At 40.8% G+C, this 17,095-nt stretch overlaps 1 protein-coding gene across 1 annotated transcript in view; it reads left to right on the top strand.

Annotated features, from left to right (window-relative positions):
* Positions 1-17,095, top strand: part of nbas (NBAS subunit of NRZ tethering complex) — a 262,175-nt gene that overhangs the window by 83,198 nt on the left and 161,882 nt on the right. Inside the window, exons 26-30 of the mRNA XM_066676307.1 lie at positions 654-787; positions 4,619-4,681; positions 6,516-6,638; positions 8,441-8,543; positions 12,074-12,303. Coding sequence (XP_066532404.1) covers positions 654-787; positions 4,619-4,681; positions 6,516-6,638; positions 8,441-8,543; positions 12,074-12,303 — 653 coding nt within the window. The remainder of the gene's footprint in view (positions 1-653; positions 788-4,618; positions 4,682-6,515; positions 6,639-8,440; positions 8,544-12,073; positions 12,304-17,095) is intronic.

Here is a 17,095-nt window from a genome sequence, read left to right as displayed (position 1 = left end):
GGCCTATTTAACAAGCTGTTTTTAATCCTGTTCTGAGGGATTTTTAAACGTCAACCTGGTGAATAGTTTACATAGACAAATCATAATCCTCTTTCACACATGAACTCCTGAGAAACTCTAGAGGAACTCCAGAGTACCAGGTCCGAATATATCCCAAAGTAGGCGAATCTCACAGCGGGTAATGTGCCGCATACTTTAGGTGTGTGGAAGTACCTGTGCAGCACTTGAAAGAGATACTCCGGGACATTAGTGGCTCCCTTCTCACATGCACTCACTCTTACTGTATTTGGAGTCTTTACTAGGGGGCTAGCATGGTAAAGTCAAGGTAAAGACTGGGACAAACGTTGCAGGTGTTTGCATTCACACATCTAGCTCCTCTGGGTAAAATCTTTCCATTACCAACAAATATGGTCAAAACTTTGGTTACTGTATCAAGTTTGGTGATTTTGCTATATTAGATTTACATGTATACAAATACAAGTGAGATAGATTTGCATTTTCTTGAGTATTTTCAAACATCATAACTTTTATTAGCTGTTCAGGATGAGATTTAATTGCTTTCTGTTGCACCACTTTCTGCTTTCTGTTCACTCATGATATTGTTGATGATGATGATGATGATGATGATGGTGTGTATGTGTGTGTGTATACAGTGTCAACAGAAGATCCTGTCTGATCCAGATGAGCTGATGTCCGTGGCTCTGGAGTGTATCTACAGCTGTGAGAGAGATGACCAGCTTGCTCTGAGTTATGATATACTGGAGTGTCTGCCTGAGAGAGACAATGGGTTAGCATGAACACACACACACACACACACACACACAAATATTCCTTATTCTGTATTTTCTTTTGTTCAGTTCTTCACTTCAGTTATAAAACTCCATTCTCTAATTAAAGATCCCATGTTGAGGAGAGCTTACTGCTGTCTCCCACTTCCAAAGCTTCTAAAGGTTTAATATTTTGATGGACTAAATTCTTTTACACCTTCTTCCTAAGCCTATTACTGCATTGTGCAGTGTACACCAGTGAATCTGAAGCTCTTGAATTGGACCCATATTGCTTGTTAAAATCTGTGTTTTGCAGCATTTCTAACACTATAAAGTTATACTCTAACCCTCCCAGGGTGATTGCAAATGCAACGTAAACAAAATCAAACTTTTTATTCAGTCTTGAGATGTTTGGACTATTCTTTATAAACTAATTATGCTGTTGTGTTCATCACAGGAACTTATCAACAAGCACTTAAAAAAACTAAAGTGGTTGTCAACAAATACTAAACTTTCACTGTTTTAGAACACGGATATGTGCATTTAACCTTCTAGAGTAGGAAGATGTCTAGCCATTCACTCACAACAGCACAAATCATCAAGTTATTTAATTATTTATTTATTTGTTTGTTTGTTTGTTTATGTATGTGTGTTATATTTAATTACCCCAATATTTCATTTAAAAATGGAGGATTAATAAGTAGTTTAGTTTGTCCCTTTTCCACTGTTAGATAAAATGTCCCACCAAAGCTATATCAGTGTTTCCCTAAAGTTACACAACATTTAACTTTTTAGAAAATAAAAACAATTTTTTTAGCCTGAAGCCAGATGTAAAAATAACTATATAACTTAATAATCATTGAAAATTCAATGAATAGAGTATAATAAAAATAGAATAGAATGTGGTGCACCTATGTAGCCTAAAACTACTACCACAGTGACAATTTTTATTTATTTATTTATTAGGTGTGCTGCAATTACAGTGTACTACTCTGGGAAATATTTACTTTAGATGTTGGAGCATTTCTGTGAGAGCATTCTGCCCCCACATCATTGGTAAGATTAGATTCTGATGTTGGACTGTTAGTTCTGGATCACGAATACCACTCCAGATCATCAATCCATGAAACACAGCTTCAATGCTCCACAAGGCAATTCCTCTCGTTTTTAAAAGCTTCTAGCTCATGCTTCGAATTGGACATGGTGCTTTTAAGTGTGCCGGTGCTCTACTGCATTTCATACTTTTTGTTTTTACAGTTAAATAGTTACATTTATTAATTACACATGGTTTCTACATACATTTGGACATATTTTTTATATGATTAAAAAAAAAAGTCTTGCCCAGCCCTACTGTCTAGACCAGCCTTTCTCAACTGGGGCAATGTCTGGCTTCGTCTGGGGTGCCGTCAAACATTACTGACATAAAAATAAAAACGCCAGTTAAAACCTTTGTCATTGAGAATGCAGCTACAACAGTGACCTGGCCAGAAATAAACCTGAAGCTGGGTCTGACTAATTTCACTTCCACAGGGTTGGGGGCGGTTTACTTTTCACAAAAGCGAAGCTGTAGTCGTCTTTTGAGCAGATGCAGCAAAAAACACATTTCTTTCCCAAGCAAATTATTCAGTTAAAATCCAAATGATCTGCTGTTGTCACAATTTTACTTTCAACAAAGGATGTTTAAAAAATTATGACTGATTACAGCTGCCAGTGCCATGTGTGTCCTGGCTATCAGACGCATGCAGAGGGGGTTTTTCTGTTTCTTTTTTTGCCGCGATCGACAAAAGGCTGAGAAATGCTGGTCTAGAATTACAAGTAAAACCCACATTCAAAACAGAGAACGTCTGAAGCATGTGTAAAAGCTGACAATGAAATAATATTAAATGTCAAGCCATGTCACCTCCGTATTACTTTAAAAACCATTTTCCCAAGCACCAGTTTATTCCTCAGTAACTACCACCACTGTAAAGCTCTAAAATGTTATTACATCCTCAATTATAAGGACGGCACTTGGGTTCATTATGATTTTATTTCCCCGAAGATTGCTCTGGTGTGTCATTACTGCGGGTAGATCATGGTCCTTCTGTATAATGTTGTAGTCATGTCGAGATTTACGTTCAAAGTCAATGATCGTTCTATTTTTACATGCGATGTTCCTATGCTGTCGGCTCATAAGTTTTAGTGCCTGAGAGATAGGCCACATACAGCTGGTTTACCAGGTTCTTCAGTCTCTGAAATATTTAATTCTATTACAATAGCTGCAGTTGCACTCAGGGCTTATGTCTTAAAACCATTTAAAGAGCTGTTCTGGCATAAAATAATATGTCAAAAGTTGCATAGGAAGGCAGAGTATAAGTTATTTTAGTATGAAGCATCTTTAACATTTTAGTACAGGGAGTGGATCTTAAAATCTGAACTGATGGAGCAACAGGTTGTGTTGATGTCACACAGCTCCAGGGTCCTGAAGTTGCTTGTTCAAGCCCCAACTTAGGTCACTGTCTGTGAGGAGTTTGATGTGTTCTCTCTGTGTCTGTGTGGGTTTCCTCCAGGTGCTCCAGTTGTGGTTATTGAAATTGAATGAATGAATAATTTCAATGAAGGAACTTAGTATTGATATGTAGTATTTTAATGGTACCTCTATTTTGCATATTGCATACTGTGTGGAGATTCTGTTGTGTGTTTAGTGTTTTTATTTATTTGGTGCAAAGTCTAGGTAATAAAATTCAAATTACATTAGTATTGAGTATTTATTCCATATTATATTTTAACTAAACAATATTTGAAAGCAAACTTTTATGTCTGGACTGAATTACTCATGGGAATTTAGTACTTGGTGTTTAATATTAGAAATACAAATAGGTCTTAAAGTTATTTTGTGTAATATATAACTGTAATTTCGAATTTAAACAAATTTCCCGCTCATTTGTCGTTTTATGGTAACTGTTTTGTATTTGTAAGAATAATGTATTTAACATTTCAGTGTTGAGTATTGAGGTTTGTTTGTTTGTTTGCTCAATTGTTGTTTGTTTGTTTGTTTTAGTTGTTTGTATTAGCCCTCAAAGACACGTGGTCCTACATCTAGAGATGTGATGGACTAAATTTCATTCTGTATTTATATGATTAACCCCAACACTTCTTAATGAAGGCTTTTTCAAACTCAATTTTCATGCTTTCAAAAATATGTCACGTTTTCACACCAGGCTGAAACTGATAGACTTTATATTTGTGCACTATGGAACAAGCTAGTCAGAGGTGTGTTCAAATACGACTGACCACTCAGGACTCATCATGGTTCTAGTATAAACAGTGATGAAGATATCTTGCGAAAAACCTGAACCAATGTGGAGGACAGTGACAGTTCGCTCCATTCTACAACATAGCAGCGGTTTCCGGGATTTTCTCCAGTGTTTATCTGGGTTTGTCAGTCTTCTTTATGGAGTGTTTGTTCCTTTTGTGTGTGTGTGTGTAGAGTGTACGTGCTGTAATTAGTAGCAAAATCACTCTTTGTCACTCATTGTTGCTGCTAATTGAGGAATCAATTTCCACTCCTTCCAAGTTTCCAGCGAGTAAAACAAACAAAGCACATTCAAATTGTTGTCAAAGGTTCCACTACACTGACAATCACATCTGCTTTTTGGGGGCAAAATAGGCTTGTTGTGAATGAGCTTTTAGTAATAGGCTTATATTTATGTTCATGTTTTAAGCCAAACCCACTTTCACTCTCAGTTGCACTATTACAGCTTCCGTAATAAAGAAAGTTATTATACAAACACAAATCTTTGAACTATTTGCTGAAACAAGTGATTCTGGTTCTCATTTTGATTGCTCCTGTGTTTCTCGCTCCTTCTCAGGTCCCAGACACATGCCACAAAAGCCCTCCATGACCGGGTGGACACTCTGGAGAAGCATCTCAGGTAATGGCTGACCTGGATTAGAAGAGTATTTAGTAAATATTAAGATACACTTGGACATTTACATGAGGGAAACTGAAGTTGATGCCCAAGCTTTATTGCTGTGATGCCTCTGTAACGGTCAAACATCGAGGAGTAGAGATGCACAATATAAAGCGAGAAGCATGAGAAATATCGCATGTCCCTCGTGTGTCACAGAAGATACTCGGTATTAAAGGAAAACCTAGGTCTTGACAACGGTAGTCAGAAGTTAGCCTTGATTTTTAGTTCCACCAAAGGTTGTGGCAAAGAATACAGCAGAGATTTCCAAGCAATTATACACTTTAAATGTCATAGTATCCTCTATCTGTTATTTTCCATTGTCCTCAAATGTCTTTTCTTTTTCTTTTTTAATTTCAGCCTTGAAAGCAGTTTGGGGACTTCAAATCACACCCCTAATAATTAACATGGTGCCTGAAGGCAAAATTATATACCACAGGATCTTTACTATTTTGCGTGTGTGTGTGTGTGAGAGATGTAAACAGTCTAGGACAGCTTTCCCGACAGACTCACACACCCTTTTAGATCGATTAAAATCCCATCTGGAGAAAGGGTCTATTTTGTCTTTTTACCATTCTCCCGCTTTCTCTTACTTTCTCTCTCTTTGTCCTTGTTACCATTTCTCCATTTGTTATATCTTCATTTCTTTCTTTCTTTCTTTCTTTCTTTCTTTCTTTCTTGCTCTCTTTTCCCTCTCTCCATTTCTCTCTATTTCACATTTTCCTCCTCTAGTTTATTCTTTACCCTTCCTTTTCTTGCCCTCGTCCCTGCTTTGCTTCTTTGTATGTTTGTATTTCTTTTTCTCTCTGTTTGTACCCCTCTCTGTTCTTCCATTTTGTCTTTTTCTGTCCTCATCTCTCTCTCTCTCTCTCTCTCTCTCTCTCTCTCTCTCTCTCTCTCACACACATACGTATTAAAAAACAAACAAAACAAAACAACTCACTCTAAATCCATGTCATGCTTCTTAAGGACAGATTCAGTCTCTCACTTGCTGTTCTCTTTCCTTCTTTTGTGATCACACTTTCTAACTTTAACTCTCACCTCTCTCTCTCTCTCTCTCTCTCTCTCTTTTGTTGGTGAAAACTGTGTAGGGGGACAGATGTGTTTGTTCTGAATCACAGGGACAGAAGTGCTATATGGACATAAGAGAGAACAGAAGTCTGTGCATTCAACAAACCCACAGATTAGTTTGGAGTTTTATAAACAGCCAGAGCTGAGATAATGTCCCCAAAAGCAATGTTTAGTGAATGTTTCTATTTGCTTGATTACTTTGCATCACACTCCACTCCCACTCAGCAAAAGGTACTGGACAGAGCTCCATCACTCCAGAGAACACACTTTCACTGCTCCCCAGCCCGGTGCTAGGGTGGGTTTATATTTGACATTGTGAGCATCATGTTCCGTTCTGTTGGCAGAGCTTTTCAGTTAAGTGTAGCGGTGTGTGCAGTGCTGAATGCTTGTGGTAGCAGTGGGGGCATCTTTAAGTAGCCAAAATCACTCTTAAGGGGTTTCACGAAACTTGTGGACTTACAGAGAGTGTTTACACATCCATTAACAAGCGTACCTGTGTGCCCGGATGAGGTCTGAGCTTATTTTCCCACCTAAAAGTCAATATTTGTCTGACCACCTCGGAGTACTGTTTAGGAGATTTGGCCGTAGTGTATCTTTGGTGTGTGTACACACTGACTTTACATGCAGCCATGTGGAACACGAGTATACAATCCCTAAATATGTCCACCACTATAACACAGTATAATGTGATTCATTCATTTCTTTGTTTTTCTTGTGTGTGTCTCAGTGTTGCGGAGGTATTGGAGAAACATGGGCTTCAGAAGCCCATTTCCTTTGTCCAGAAAAGTCAGAGCAGCAAGGAGGAGGCTTATGAACTGATGGTCAAACTCACACGCCACACTGGACGCAAGTAAGACACTTTATTTTTCGTACACACTTTGTTACATTTACTTTGCCTTGTATATGCACTTTCATTTTACCTTTCCTTTACACGCACACGTGAAACTGACGTACAGTGAATTTGGAATACAGTCGTCGTGTGTTTAAGCCACTTTTGAGACAAATGACAAGGAAATGGGTTTGGAAAGATAACTGCAGCATTGTAATTTAAGCCTCCTCTTTGTCCTAAGTGTGTGATATAACTCTTTAATTTTATTATAAAAATAATAGATTAAAAGTGACTTCACTGAAGTCACTTTGATTGGTGGGTGATGAACATTTTAATAAATCTGTATTAAGAAACTTTTCTGCAAGACATTAACGAACAAATTGCTTTTGTATGCATCACTGAAAGAGGAGAAACCCACACCACTAGGATCTCACTAATACACACAAGTTCATAGCTATAAATGTAAAATATGGGAATCAAAATGTTAGTGTAACATTTATCAGTTACATTTTTGAGACTAATTGAGGCTTAGCTTGAAAATTTGGAAAGTAAAACAGAAATTTGGGAGTAAAACTTTATATTTCATATTTTTTATTTAGTAAATTACATTTAAAAAAATAAATACTTTTAACAAATAGAAATATTTACGTTTTCGTTCCTCAGAATCGGAAATTCAAGATGTTAAAAAGAATAAAAACGATCAGAGACATTCTGTACACCTCTGTCCTTAAATCCCGGCTTTCCACTACACATCAAATAAGTCTTCCTACTCATCAAGCCTTGAATTGTGCAGAAAATTGAACTGATAAATGGTACATGGACCCAAAAGTAATATTCTGATTATGCCAATTTGTCTCTGAAAAAATTTGTGAAGCCAGGTCCGGGGTAGGTTTTACACATGACCAATTCAAAATAGGTATTACCAATAAATTCACTGTAAAATCGCAGCGTTTTATTTTAAGTAACATGTTTAGAGCTGGTTTAGAGTAGTGTTATAGCCAGTTTGGAAAGACAGTTCATACCACTGTTAGACTCTAACAACATTAAATATCCTGTGTGGGTGCCATTGGCTAAGAAATTGTTCTTGTTTTTGTGATAACCAGCTTATAAAGTAAGTATTTATGAATTAAACACTTATATATTGATTAGTTAACTCAAACAAGCGATAATGATTTCTCAAATCCTGAAGTGTTGCCTTTAAATTGATGTAATAATCATTTTAAATATTTTTTTATAATAACTGCCCTTCCCCTGATAATGCTTAAAGTTCTCTGGTAATTTTCTTCCATTCTTCCATTTCTTAAATACATGAGCACATTCAAACCATGCTTTTGATCAGTATGTTCTTATTATAGCTTTGTTTCATCAGATTACCCACACACAGAATAATTTATATCGCTATTAATGTGTTTTCTTTTTGAATGAATGATGAATGATACACACACTTTAAAAAGGGTCTTTTCGAGACATTAAATGGTGTACATTCTTTGGAATATTAGGGACTCACCTCAGTCACCACCAATGTGCAGCATCAACCTGGGTGATGTGAGCCGTACAGTACATTCTCCACACTCTCCATTAGAGAGACAGTGGAGATGTAGCAAGACATCAGAGTAGCACCCTTATTCTTTTCAGGGAACTGTCCCAGGATCTCTCAGGACCTTGGTTTTATGTCTCACCAATTTAAAGGTGGCATTTGTTCAGTACAGTGTCCCTGTCACTGCACTCAGGCATTGGGATCATCACCGACCCCAGGGACAGTGCCATGTTAACCCACCATAGTCTTTGAACTGATTTATGATTTTGCTTATTGTTGTGTCCAGAAAACCTCCAGTCGCTGAGAATGTATGGAAAGACTTACTGCAGGACCTACTGGACATGCAAAAGAACGTCTACACCTGTCTAGACCCCGCGTCATGCCACCGGGTATGACACCGTTATTCCACTGTATTCCACACTATGCCTGAATTCTTATTTACTGAGTTAAGGTTCTGAATTCTCTAACAATCCTGACCTTTTGCTGTCTATACAATCCCTCATTAAGTTCACGTCTTGGACGGCGGAGTGTTCTGTGTGAGTGAGTGTGAAAGTGAGAGAGCCTGTTTTTTTCAAACAAGGGATATATTTATTTAATTATTTTGTGCACTGGTCGTCTGTAATTAAGCAGTATTCTCTAACAAGCCTTTCCTCTGCCACCATTGATTTCCTCATCATCCCAATCAAGGCTGGAGCAGTGGAAAAAGAGTGGAGGTCACTCTCCACACTCAACCTCTGACTACAATTTAAAATAAAAAAATAAATGTATAAAATAGGCAGGAAAGCTATGTCTCGAATTTCAGTATATAAATATGCAGTTAAAGACCCCCTCCAGTTCTTGTTTACTGGCCCATGTGGTGTTTCTTATATGCTAGGAGATGTATCATGTGCGAAATAATCATTCAAGGTGGAGATAGCAGCAGGGACTAATTGCATATTCATAGATTCACAGGCACTGAATCAAAGCGAAGGTGTACAGTTAAATTTATTTCTTTCATGAAAAAAAAAGAAACGAAAAGTTCTATATATATGAAAGTATGCTGAAGAGAAATTTGTTTTTAGGGATTTAAAAACAAATTGCCCCGAAACCAAACAAAATGATTTAAAATAAATTAGCAAAATAAATAAAGTTGCCACCCCCCAAGTAAAAGTCAAAATAAAATATGTGAATATGACTTAAATAAATAAGTAAAACAAAAAAAAATACTGTACGAACTTATTACTCAAAGTAAATAAACGAGTTAAAAGTCTTATAATCACTTTCACTGTAGACCAATAGCAAAGTCATGCACACCATACAAAGGATCAAGAGAACAAGATGGGTGTCTTAAGGGCATTGAATAAATAACCGCTTTAGTCTGGATTGCTATACATTTATTGGTTAACGGTTGTTAACGATTGGTTAATTTATTGTTTGTTAACGTTAACATATTGGCCCAAGTTGCCAGCAGACATCTCTGTATTCGTCTGCCACAGGCTACAAATGAAATGCAAAGTCACTCTGAATTGCTACTGTCACCAAGATAGAGTAGTGCTTTCAGTGATAAATTTATAATCAGAGCCTTGTGCAATCTAATTGAAGGCTTTGATTGTGTTTGTCATTTATAGAGAAGAGATGGGCATTAACTAAGCGCAACTGGATCTTAATTTGTGGAGACAGCTTTTCAAAATAGAGATGAAATAGATAATAATTAATGAAAAAAAAATTGTTCAGTTGTTAAAGAAAACAAGTTGTTCAGTGTTCACCGAATGTACTGTTCTACACCGCCTATAAATATATATATATATATATCGTGTTTTTTCCAATCCTAAAATTGGTCTAGCCTTGGGCATGCCTACATAAAGGTGTATGTTGTAAATATTTTGCATGAATGACTAAGGCTTAATGCTAGCAGCAGGGAATAAACATGTTAAATATGTGCTTGTTGTGTGTTGGTTCAGATCAGTATACAGAGGGTCCTAGACTTATGACGTTGATCCGTTCCTACGTCGTGTTGTAAAACGATTTTCGGTGTAAGTCGGAACATACGTACATACTGTACGTAAATAACATACTGTAAGCACTGATCCTATCCTAACACCTATCCTCCTCGGTCCCGAGCCGCGTAACCGTGTATTCTTCCACCGCTCACACCACAAGGAAGTTCACGTTATGACGCAAAACCACTTAAGTCGAAACAAGGCTTTATACAGTAAATGGGAGATGTTTCGTAACCATGAAACATCGTAACTTGGGACTGACGTAACCCGAGGACCTCCTGTATTAGTTGTGTTCTTTTAAATTAAATCATTCAGGGATTAAGATTAAGACACTTTATATGCTTTAAAGCCTTAAGGGACGACCTGCAAAATAGCAACCTACATAAGACTTTCTAGTGTGAAACTGATTAAAGCAAACTAAAGCGTAAGCTTTCGTAAATGTTTATGTCTGCCGACACTTGTTGGAGTAAGTTGTAATAGATGATTTTGTAGGTATATGTCAATTGTAATGGAAAGCTAATGTAGATGTGTTACTCTATAACTATGTAATAATCCTAGGATTCATCAGATGTTCAAATAGAAAAACCTAAAATGGTTGTGCTAGATTGATAAGAAGGACACTTCTATTGCTCCAAACTTCTGTTACAAAATACCTCCCCATCCTCCCCTCGTCACTTCTGTATTAGATGCAGCTCATTGGCTTGCAGATAGAGTAGGAGTTGATATTTCATTTGTAGCGTAATGGGAGTTAACCGCATTATGGTATTAGGTGCAACGCATGCTGCAGATATTGCCTTCTGTAATGTGGATAGATGAAAGCACGTACAGATGATATTTCCCTGCTTTATGTGGGCTGAAATGAAATACTGGAGTCTGTGATTAATAAAATATCCCTTCCCTTTTCCTCTCTCTCTCTGTCTCACTGGCTGGATAATTAACATGTTGTGGTGGGTGGCATGATTAGATGGAGGCTCTGGAAGTCGATCCTCCTTTAGGCTAACCAGTGGGGTCGTCATCTCAACGTTTAGCTCCTCATTATTGGGGTAGATTGGGGCAAATCCCAGGACAGTCTTGTGGTATGGTGTCTATCTAAGTGTGCTTGTAGTGCAGGGATGAAAGAGGAAAAGAGGGGGAAAAAAGAACAAAAAAACAGAACCCCAACTCACTCACTCGCACACATTTAGCAAGTCAAGCTAGGTAAGCTGGAGTGTGTGTTGCGTGATGTGATGTTAGTTGGAGTGTGGGTAGTGTTGTGATATTAACTGAATGTCGACTGAAAGTGCTGAAAGTGCGATGTTAGCCGGAGTGCGCGCTGTGGGGTTAGCCGGGGTGCGCGCTGTGGTGGTAGCCGGAGTGCGCGCTGTGGGGTTAGCCGGGGTGCGCGCTGTGGGGTTAGCCGGAGTGCGCGCTGTGGGGTTAGCCGGAGTGCGCGCTGTGGGGTTAGCCGGAGTGCGCGCTGTGGGGTTAGCCGGAGTGCGCGCTGTGGGGTTAGCCGGAGTGCGCGCTGTGGGGTTAGCCGGAGTGCGCGCTGTGGGGTTAGCCGGAGTGCGCGCTGTGGGGTTAGCCGGAGTGCGCGCTGTGGGGTTAGCCGGAGTGCGCGCTGTGGGGTTAGCCGGAGTGCGCGCTGTGGGGTTAGCCGGAGTGCGCGCTGTGGGGGTAGCCGGAGTGCGCGCTGTGGGGGTAGCCGGAGTGCGCGCTGTGGGGTTAGCCGGAGTGCGCGCTGTGGGGTTAGCCGGAGTGCGCGCTGTGGGGTCAGCCGGAGTGCGTGTTGTTGACTGAGACAGTTTCTCTCTTCCTCTTAAAGTCTTTCTATTGATTAAGTTCAATGATTCATTACTGCTCATTTACAGTCAACACACTTGCAAACAGATGCAAAATTGTAATATTCTCTCTCTCTCTCTCTCTCTCTCTCCCTCCCCCACCCCTCTCTCCCTCTGTAGATTTTTGTGGAGAGCCTACTGTGTTCTGGTCGTGAGGAGAATGTGAAGTTAGCCGGTCAGTTGATGCAGCGGAGCTCCGTGTCCCAGGACGTCCCAGTCAGTGCAGCGTTTCGTGTGAAAGCAATGCCCCGCGTGGCTTACAGCCGCAGTGTAGAGCTGGTACTGGCCTCTGCCCGCGAATACTTCAACTCCTCTGCCACACTTACCGACCCTTGCATCAACCTGGCACGGTACGTCTAGGGCTCCTTAAAGTAGAACTTCACCACGCTGGTGTAAGTTGACTCCGGCCCAGTTTAAATAATGCTCAGAAATGGGAGGGATCAACCCCAGCGCTCATACTGTACTACTTAAGTGTGTGGCACGGGTGGGCGTCACCAGTGGCTGGTAACATTGGTTGACTGATTTGCATAATGTGACCTGTCATCTTTCTCTTGCAGAGGCACCGGTGACCACAATTAAAGTGTTATTTTGACAATTTAGGAGTGTGTGTTTAAATTAGAATAAGCAGGACTGGTGTGTAGAAATTCAGAGCAGTGCTTTTAGGCTCATAATAAAAATATATAAAAAAAATATCATAAAGGGTATCCACTTAACATGAATCACCACCAGTTTGGGAACACACACCTTGTATCTACTGAACACACTGTCCATTTTATTAGCTCCACTGAACATATTGGAGTACTTACAATTACAAACTGTAGTCCACCTGTTTCTACGCATATTTTCTTACCCCCAGTTCACCCTGTCACTGCAGCGCTGAGAATGACCTACCTCCTAAATCATACCTGCTCTGAGGTGGTAGTGACCACTGAAGAGCAGGGAGCAGTTGTGCCTTCAGGCCGTTTATTTACACACCGGTGTGCAGTGTGTGAATATGCGCTGTCAGACGTAAGCAGACAGATCAAAAATTAATAAGCAGCCAGAGCCAGTAAAATATGATGCAAGCAAACCCCCCCCCCCCCCCAAGTCAATGCAGTCGGGCCAGTGCAGGAGCTCATCCTTACATACGTTTGGTTTTTTTTCCTGGGCTAACTGTGAAGTGATCTGAGGTTGGTGAGGCCAGTTTGGGTGAGTTATGGCATGATAACCCTACTCTCCTAACACCTATTGATCCAGGAAAAACAAATGTGGGTTGTGCATCAGCTCACATTGATTAAGGGCTCGTAGAACCCCTGGTGTATGCCACTCTTGTGCCTTTTCTTTGAAACACATTGGACAAACTTAAGAGGTTGTAATATGGACAGTAAAGATGAAAAATAATGCAATTAATTCTTACTTGAATTATTACTTGAAAGAAAAAGAAAAGCAATGTGCAGTAAACATTAATAACGTAAAGAAAGTCAATATTATGTGTGATAACGTTAAATATTAGTCCTAGATACAGTTTTATAAAGGAAAAAAAAAAAAAATATATATATATATATGGTGACCAGATCTGAGATGGTGAAAAAGAGGATACGTCTCGGGGGGTGAGTTCTCACGAGAACTTACATTTACGTTATAGCTGCTCGAGGGTGGGTACATGACCATGTGAAAGGATCTGCTCCTATGAAATCGACAGTGATAACCAAGCAGCGCAGTGGTCTTATTATTTTACAGTATGTTTTTTTACGTACAGTATGTTCCGACTCACACCGAAAATCGGTTTCAGAAGTAGAGGTGTCTCATACTTCAGAAGTAGAGGTGTCTCATACTGTGCAGACTACATCATTACATCATGTTCTCAATTTTAATCCAAAATATATTTTAATCCAAACTCATCATTTGTTGGTTTTCTGGTAAACTCCTGTGTTTGCACACAGCACTAGCTCTGTAAACGGAGGAAAAAACTAAGGGTCACTCTGAGCCACAGCCAAGAAACGGCTTCTGGAGGTTGTTTGGACTGTGGAGAGCCCTCTGAACGTTGAAAAGCATGAAAAGAGCTGAGGATGTTGCGCTATTCCTGCTCCATCGGTGGGTAATATTGACTTCATTTTGCCAAATTTAGGAGACTGCTAACTGCATGTGTGGCAACCACAAACAAGCTACAGTCGGCTTCTTACTCAAACATACCATCCCACCTTTAAAGATGTGGATTCTGAATGACAGCCAACACGAGGAGGTGTTTATTCTTTAACTGTAACTATTGACAAGTTGTTTGTGTGCTTCCTGACGCACTAAATGCTAGTGTCCTGCACTGTGACTTGCCTTGACTCAGTCTTAGCTCAGTTGTCTACTTGGTGTTATCGTGGTAGTGCAGTGAGTCTGAGGTGATTGCAAGGTGCCTGCTGTTATCGATTTACAACGTTTCTAAGTGAAAATGGACCAAAAAGTGGACGCATTTGCATTAGTGTGAATGATGAAACACAAAGAAACGCTGCTGGGAAGTGGCTCACCCTCCTGCCTTCTCAGCTCAGCCCTAAGTGTCTGCTATTGTTATCAGTGTAATTACCTGCTTTCATCAGATTCAGGGATGCCTTATTTCTCTCTCTCTCTCTTTCCTTCTTTATTCCTCACTCACCTCCCCCACACACACTTTTCTTGCTTTCTCTCTTTTTCTTACTTTGTAGTCTCTGTTTCTCACTCACACTCACTTTCTCATCTTTTATGTTTTTCTTTCTTTCTTGTTTTTCATCTTTTAGTCTCAGATGCTCACGTTCTGTCAGTTTTATATTCACTCACTTTTTTATATTTATTTACCCTTATTGTTACTTTAATCTATACTTTTATACCTTTATCTCTTTCATTTTGTATGTTTTTTCTCTGTATGCAATCTCCCTGTTCCCTGTTGCTAACTCATTTTGTTTCTGTTTAATCTCACTCTCACTCTGACACTCTCTCTCTCTCTCTCTCTCTCTCTCTCTCTCTCTCTCTCTCCCTTTCCCTCTCACTCTCACTCTCTGACACTCTCTCTCTCTCTCTCTCTCTCTCTCTCTCTCTCTCTCTCTCCCTTTCCCTCTCACTCTCACTCTCTGACACTCTCTCTCTCTCTCTCTCTCTCTCTCTCTTTCCCTCTCACTCTCACTCTCTCGCTCTCACTCTCTCGCTCTCTTTCTTACTCTCACTCCCTATCACTCTCACTCTCTCGCTCTCTTTCTTACTCTCACTCCCTATCACTCTCACTCTCTCTCTCTCTCTCTCTCTCTCTCTCTCTCTCTCTCTCTCTCTCTTTCCCTCTCACTCTCACTCTCTCGCTCTCACTCTCTCGCTCTCTTTCTTACTCTCACTCTCTATCACTCTCACTCTCTCTTTCTCTCTCTCTCTCTCTTTATTATTTTGGGTTGTTGTTGCTGGGGTGATCTATAGGGGGGCAGAACGTAATTAGGATGTAAAGTAGGTCAGTAATTAGGCTGTCATCTGGTCATCTGATGGTCAAACAAACCGGCCTCTCCTCTGTCCACACACACACACACACACACACACACACACACAGACAGCAAAAACATGCAAACACGCTCACACACAATTACGCATACCATACATAGATGCATAGACATGCACCCCCACAGTCTACACACAAACATCGATACACACTTACACATACAGACACAGAGGCGCGCACACACACATCCATGTACAACCCACACAAACCCACGTAAGCACACACACACACACCCTGACACTGCTCTGAAGGACAGCATAACTATAGAGCTGCGGCTTTAATGGACTAGTTGAAAGGAAACAGAAATGTTCAGGTTAATGTGAAAATAATTAGGGCTGTCAATTCTTGACTGGGAGGGAAATGAAGGGGGCTGACTGAAAGTGTGAATAGAAGACATGAACAATGAGGGAGCGATTTGAGAGACACAAAAAGCCACACACAACCTTCCCTCCTCAAATGAGTGTGTCATTTAAGGGGGGAAGAAAAAATGTATTTTAAATGTGTCCACAGTTTTGATGATTTCTTTGGTATTTACTAAATCTAGGTGAGGTACGGTGGGGCAGCAGGTCGTAGCGCTGTCACACAGCTCCAGGGTTCTGGAGGTTCTGGGTTCGAGCCCTGCTCCGGGTGACTGCCTGTGAGGAGTGTGGTGTGTTCTCCCTGTGTCTGTGTGGGTTTTCTCTGGGTGACTGTCTGTGAGGAGTGTGGTGTGTTCTCCCTGTGTCTGTGTGGGTTTCCTCCGGGTGACTGTCTGTGAGGAGTGTGGTGTGTTCTCCCTGTGTCTGTGTGGGTTTCCTCCGGGTGACTGTCTGTGAGGAGTGTGGTGTGTTCTCCCTGTGTCTGTGTGGGTTTCCTCCGGGTGACTTTCTGTGAGGAGTGTGGTGTGTTCTCCCTGTGTCTGTGTGGGTTTCCTCTGGGTGACTGTCTGTGAGGAGTGTGGTGTGTTCTCCCTGTGTCTGTGTGGGTTTCCTCCGGGTGACTGTCTGTGAGGAGTTGGTGTGTTCTCCCTGTGTCTGTGTGGGTTTCCTCCGGGTGACTGTCTGTGAGGAGTGTGGTGTGTTCTCCCTGTGTCTGTGTGGGTTTCTTCCGGGTGACTGTCTGTGAAGAGTGTGGTGTGTTCTCCCTGTGTCTGTGTGGGTTTCCTCCGGGTGATTGTCTGTGAGGAGTGTGGTGTGTTCTCCCTGTGTCTGTGTGGGTTTCTTCCGGGTGACTGTCTGTGAAGAGTGTGGTGTGTTCTCCCTGTGTCTGTGTGGGTTTCCTCCGGGTGACTGTCTGTGAGGAGTGTGGTGTGTTCTCCCTGTGTCTGTGTGGGTTTCTTCCGGGTGACTGTCTGTGAAGAGTGTGGTGTGTTCTCCCTGTGTCTGTGTGGGTTTCCTCCGGGTGATTGTCTGTGAGGAGTGTGGTGTGTTCTCCCTGTGTCTGTGTGGGTTTCTTCCGGGTGACTGTCTGTGAAGAGTGTGGTGTGTTCTCCCTGTGTCTGTGTGGGTTTCCTCTGGGTGACTGTCTGTGAGAAGTGTGGTGTGTTCTCTCTGTGTCTGTGTGTGTTTCCTCCAGGTGCTTCAGTTTCCTCCCACAGTCCAAAAACACAGGTTGTATAAGCAGTTTTTTTTTAGTTTGTGCGATATGTTAGTTTACCAGGACAGACAGAAGCAGCCCCCCCC

This window comes from Hoplias malabaricus, chromosome 7, assembly GCF_029633855.1.
Source record: "Hoplias malabaricus isolate fHopMal1 chromosome 7, fHopMal1.hap1, whole genome shotgun sequence".
Classification (NCBI taxonomy): domain Eukaryota; kingdom Metazoa; phylum Chordata; class Actinopteri; order Characiformes; family Erythrinidae; genus Hoplias; species Hoplias malabaricus.
Note: the sequence above shows the minus strand (reverse complement) of the source record. Positions and strands in the feature narration are given on the sequence as shown.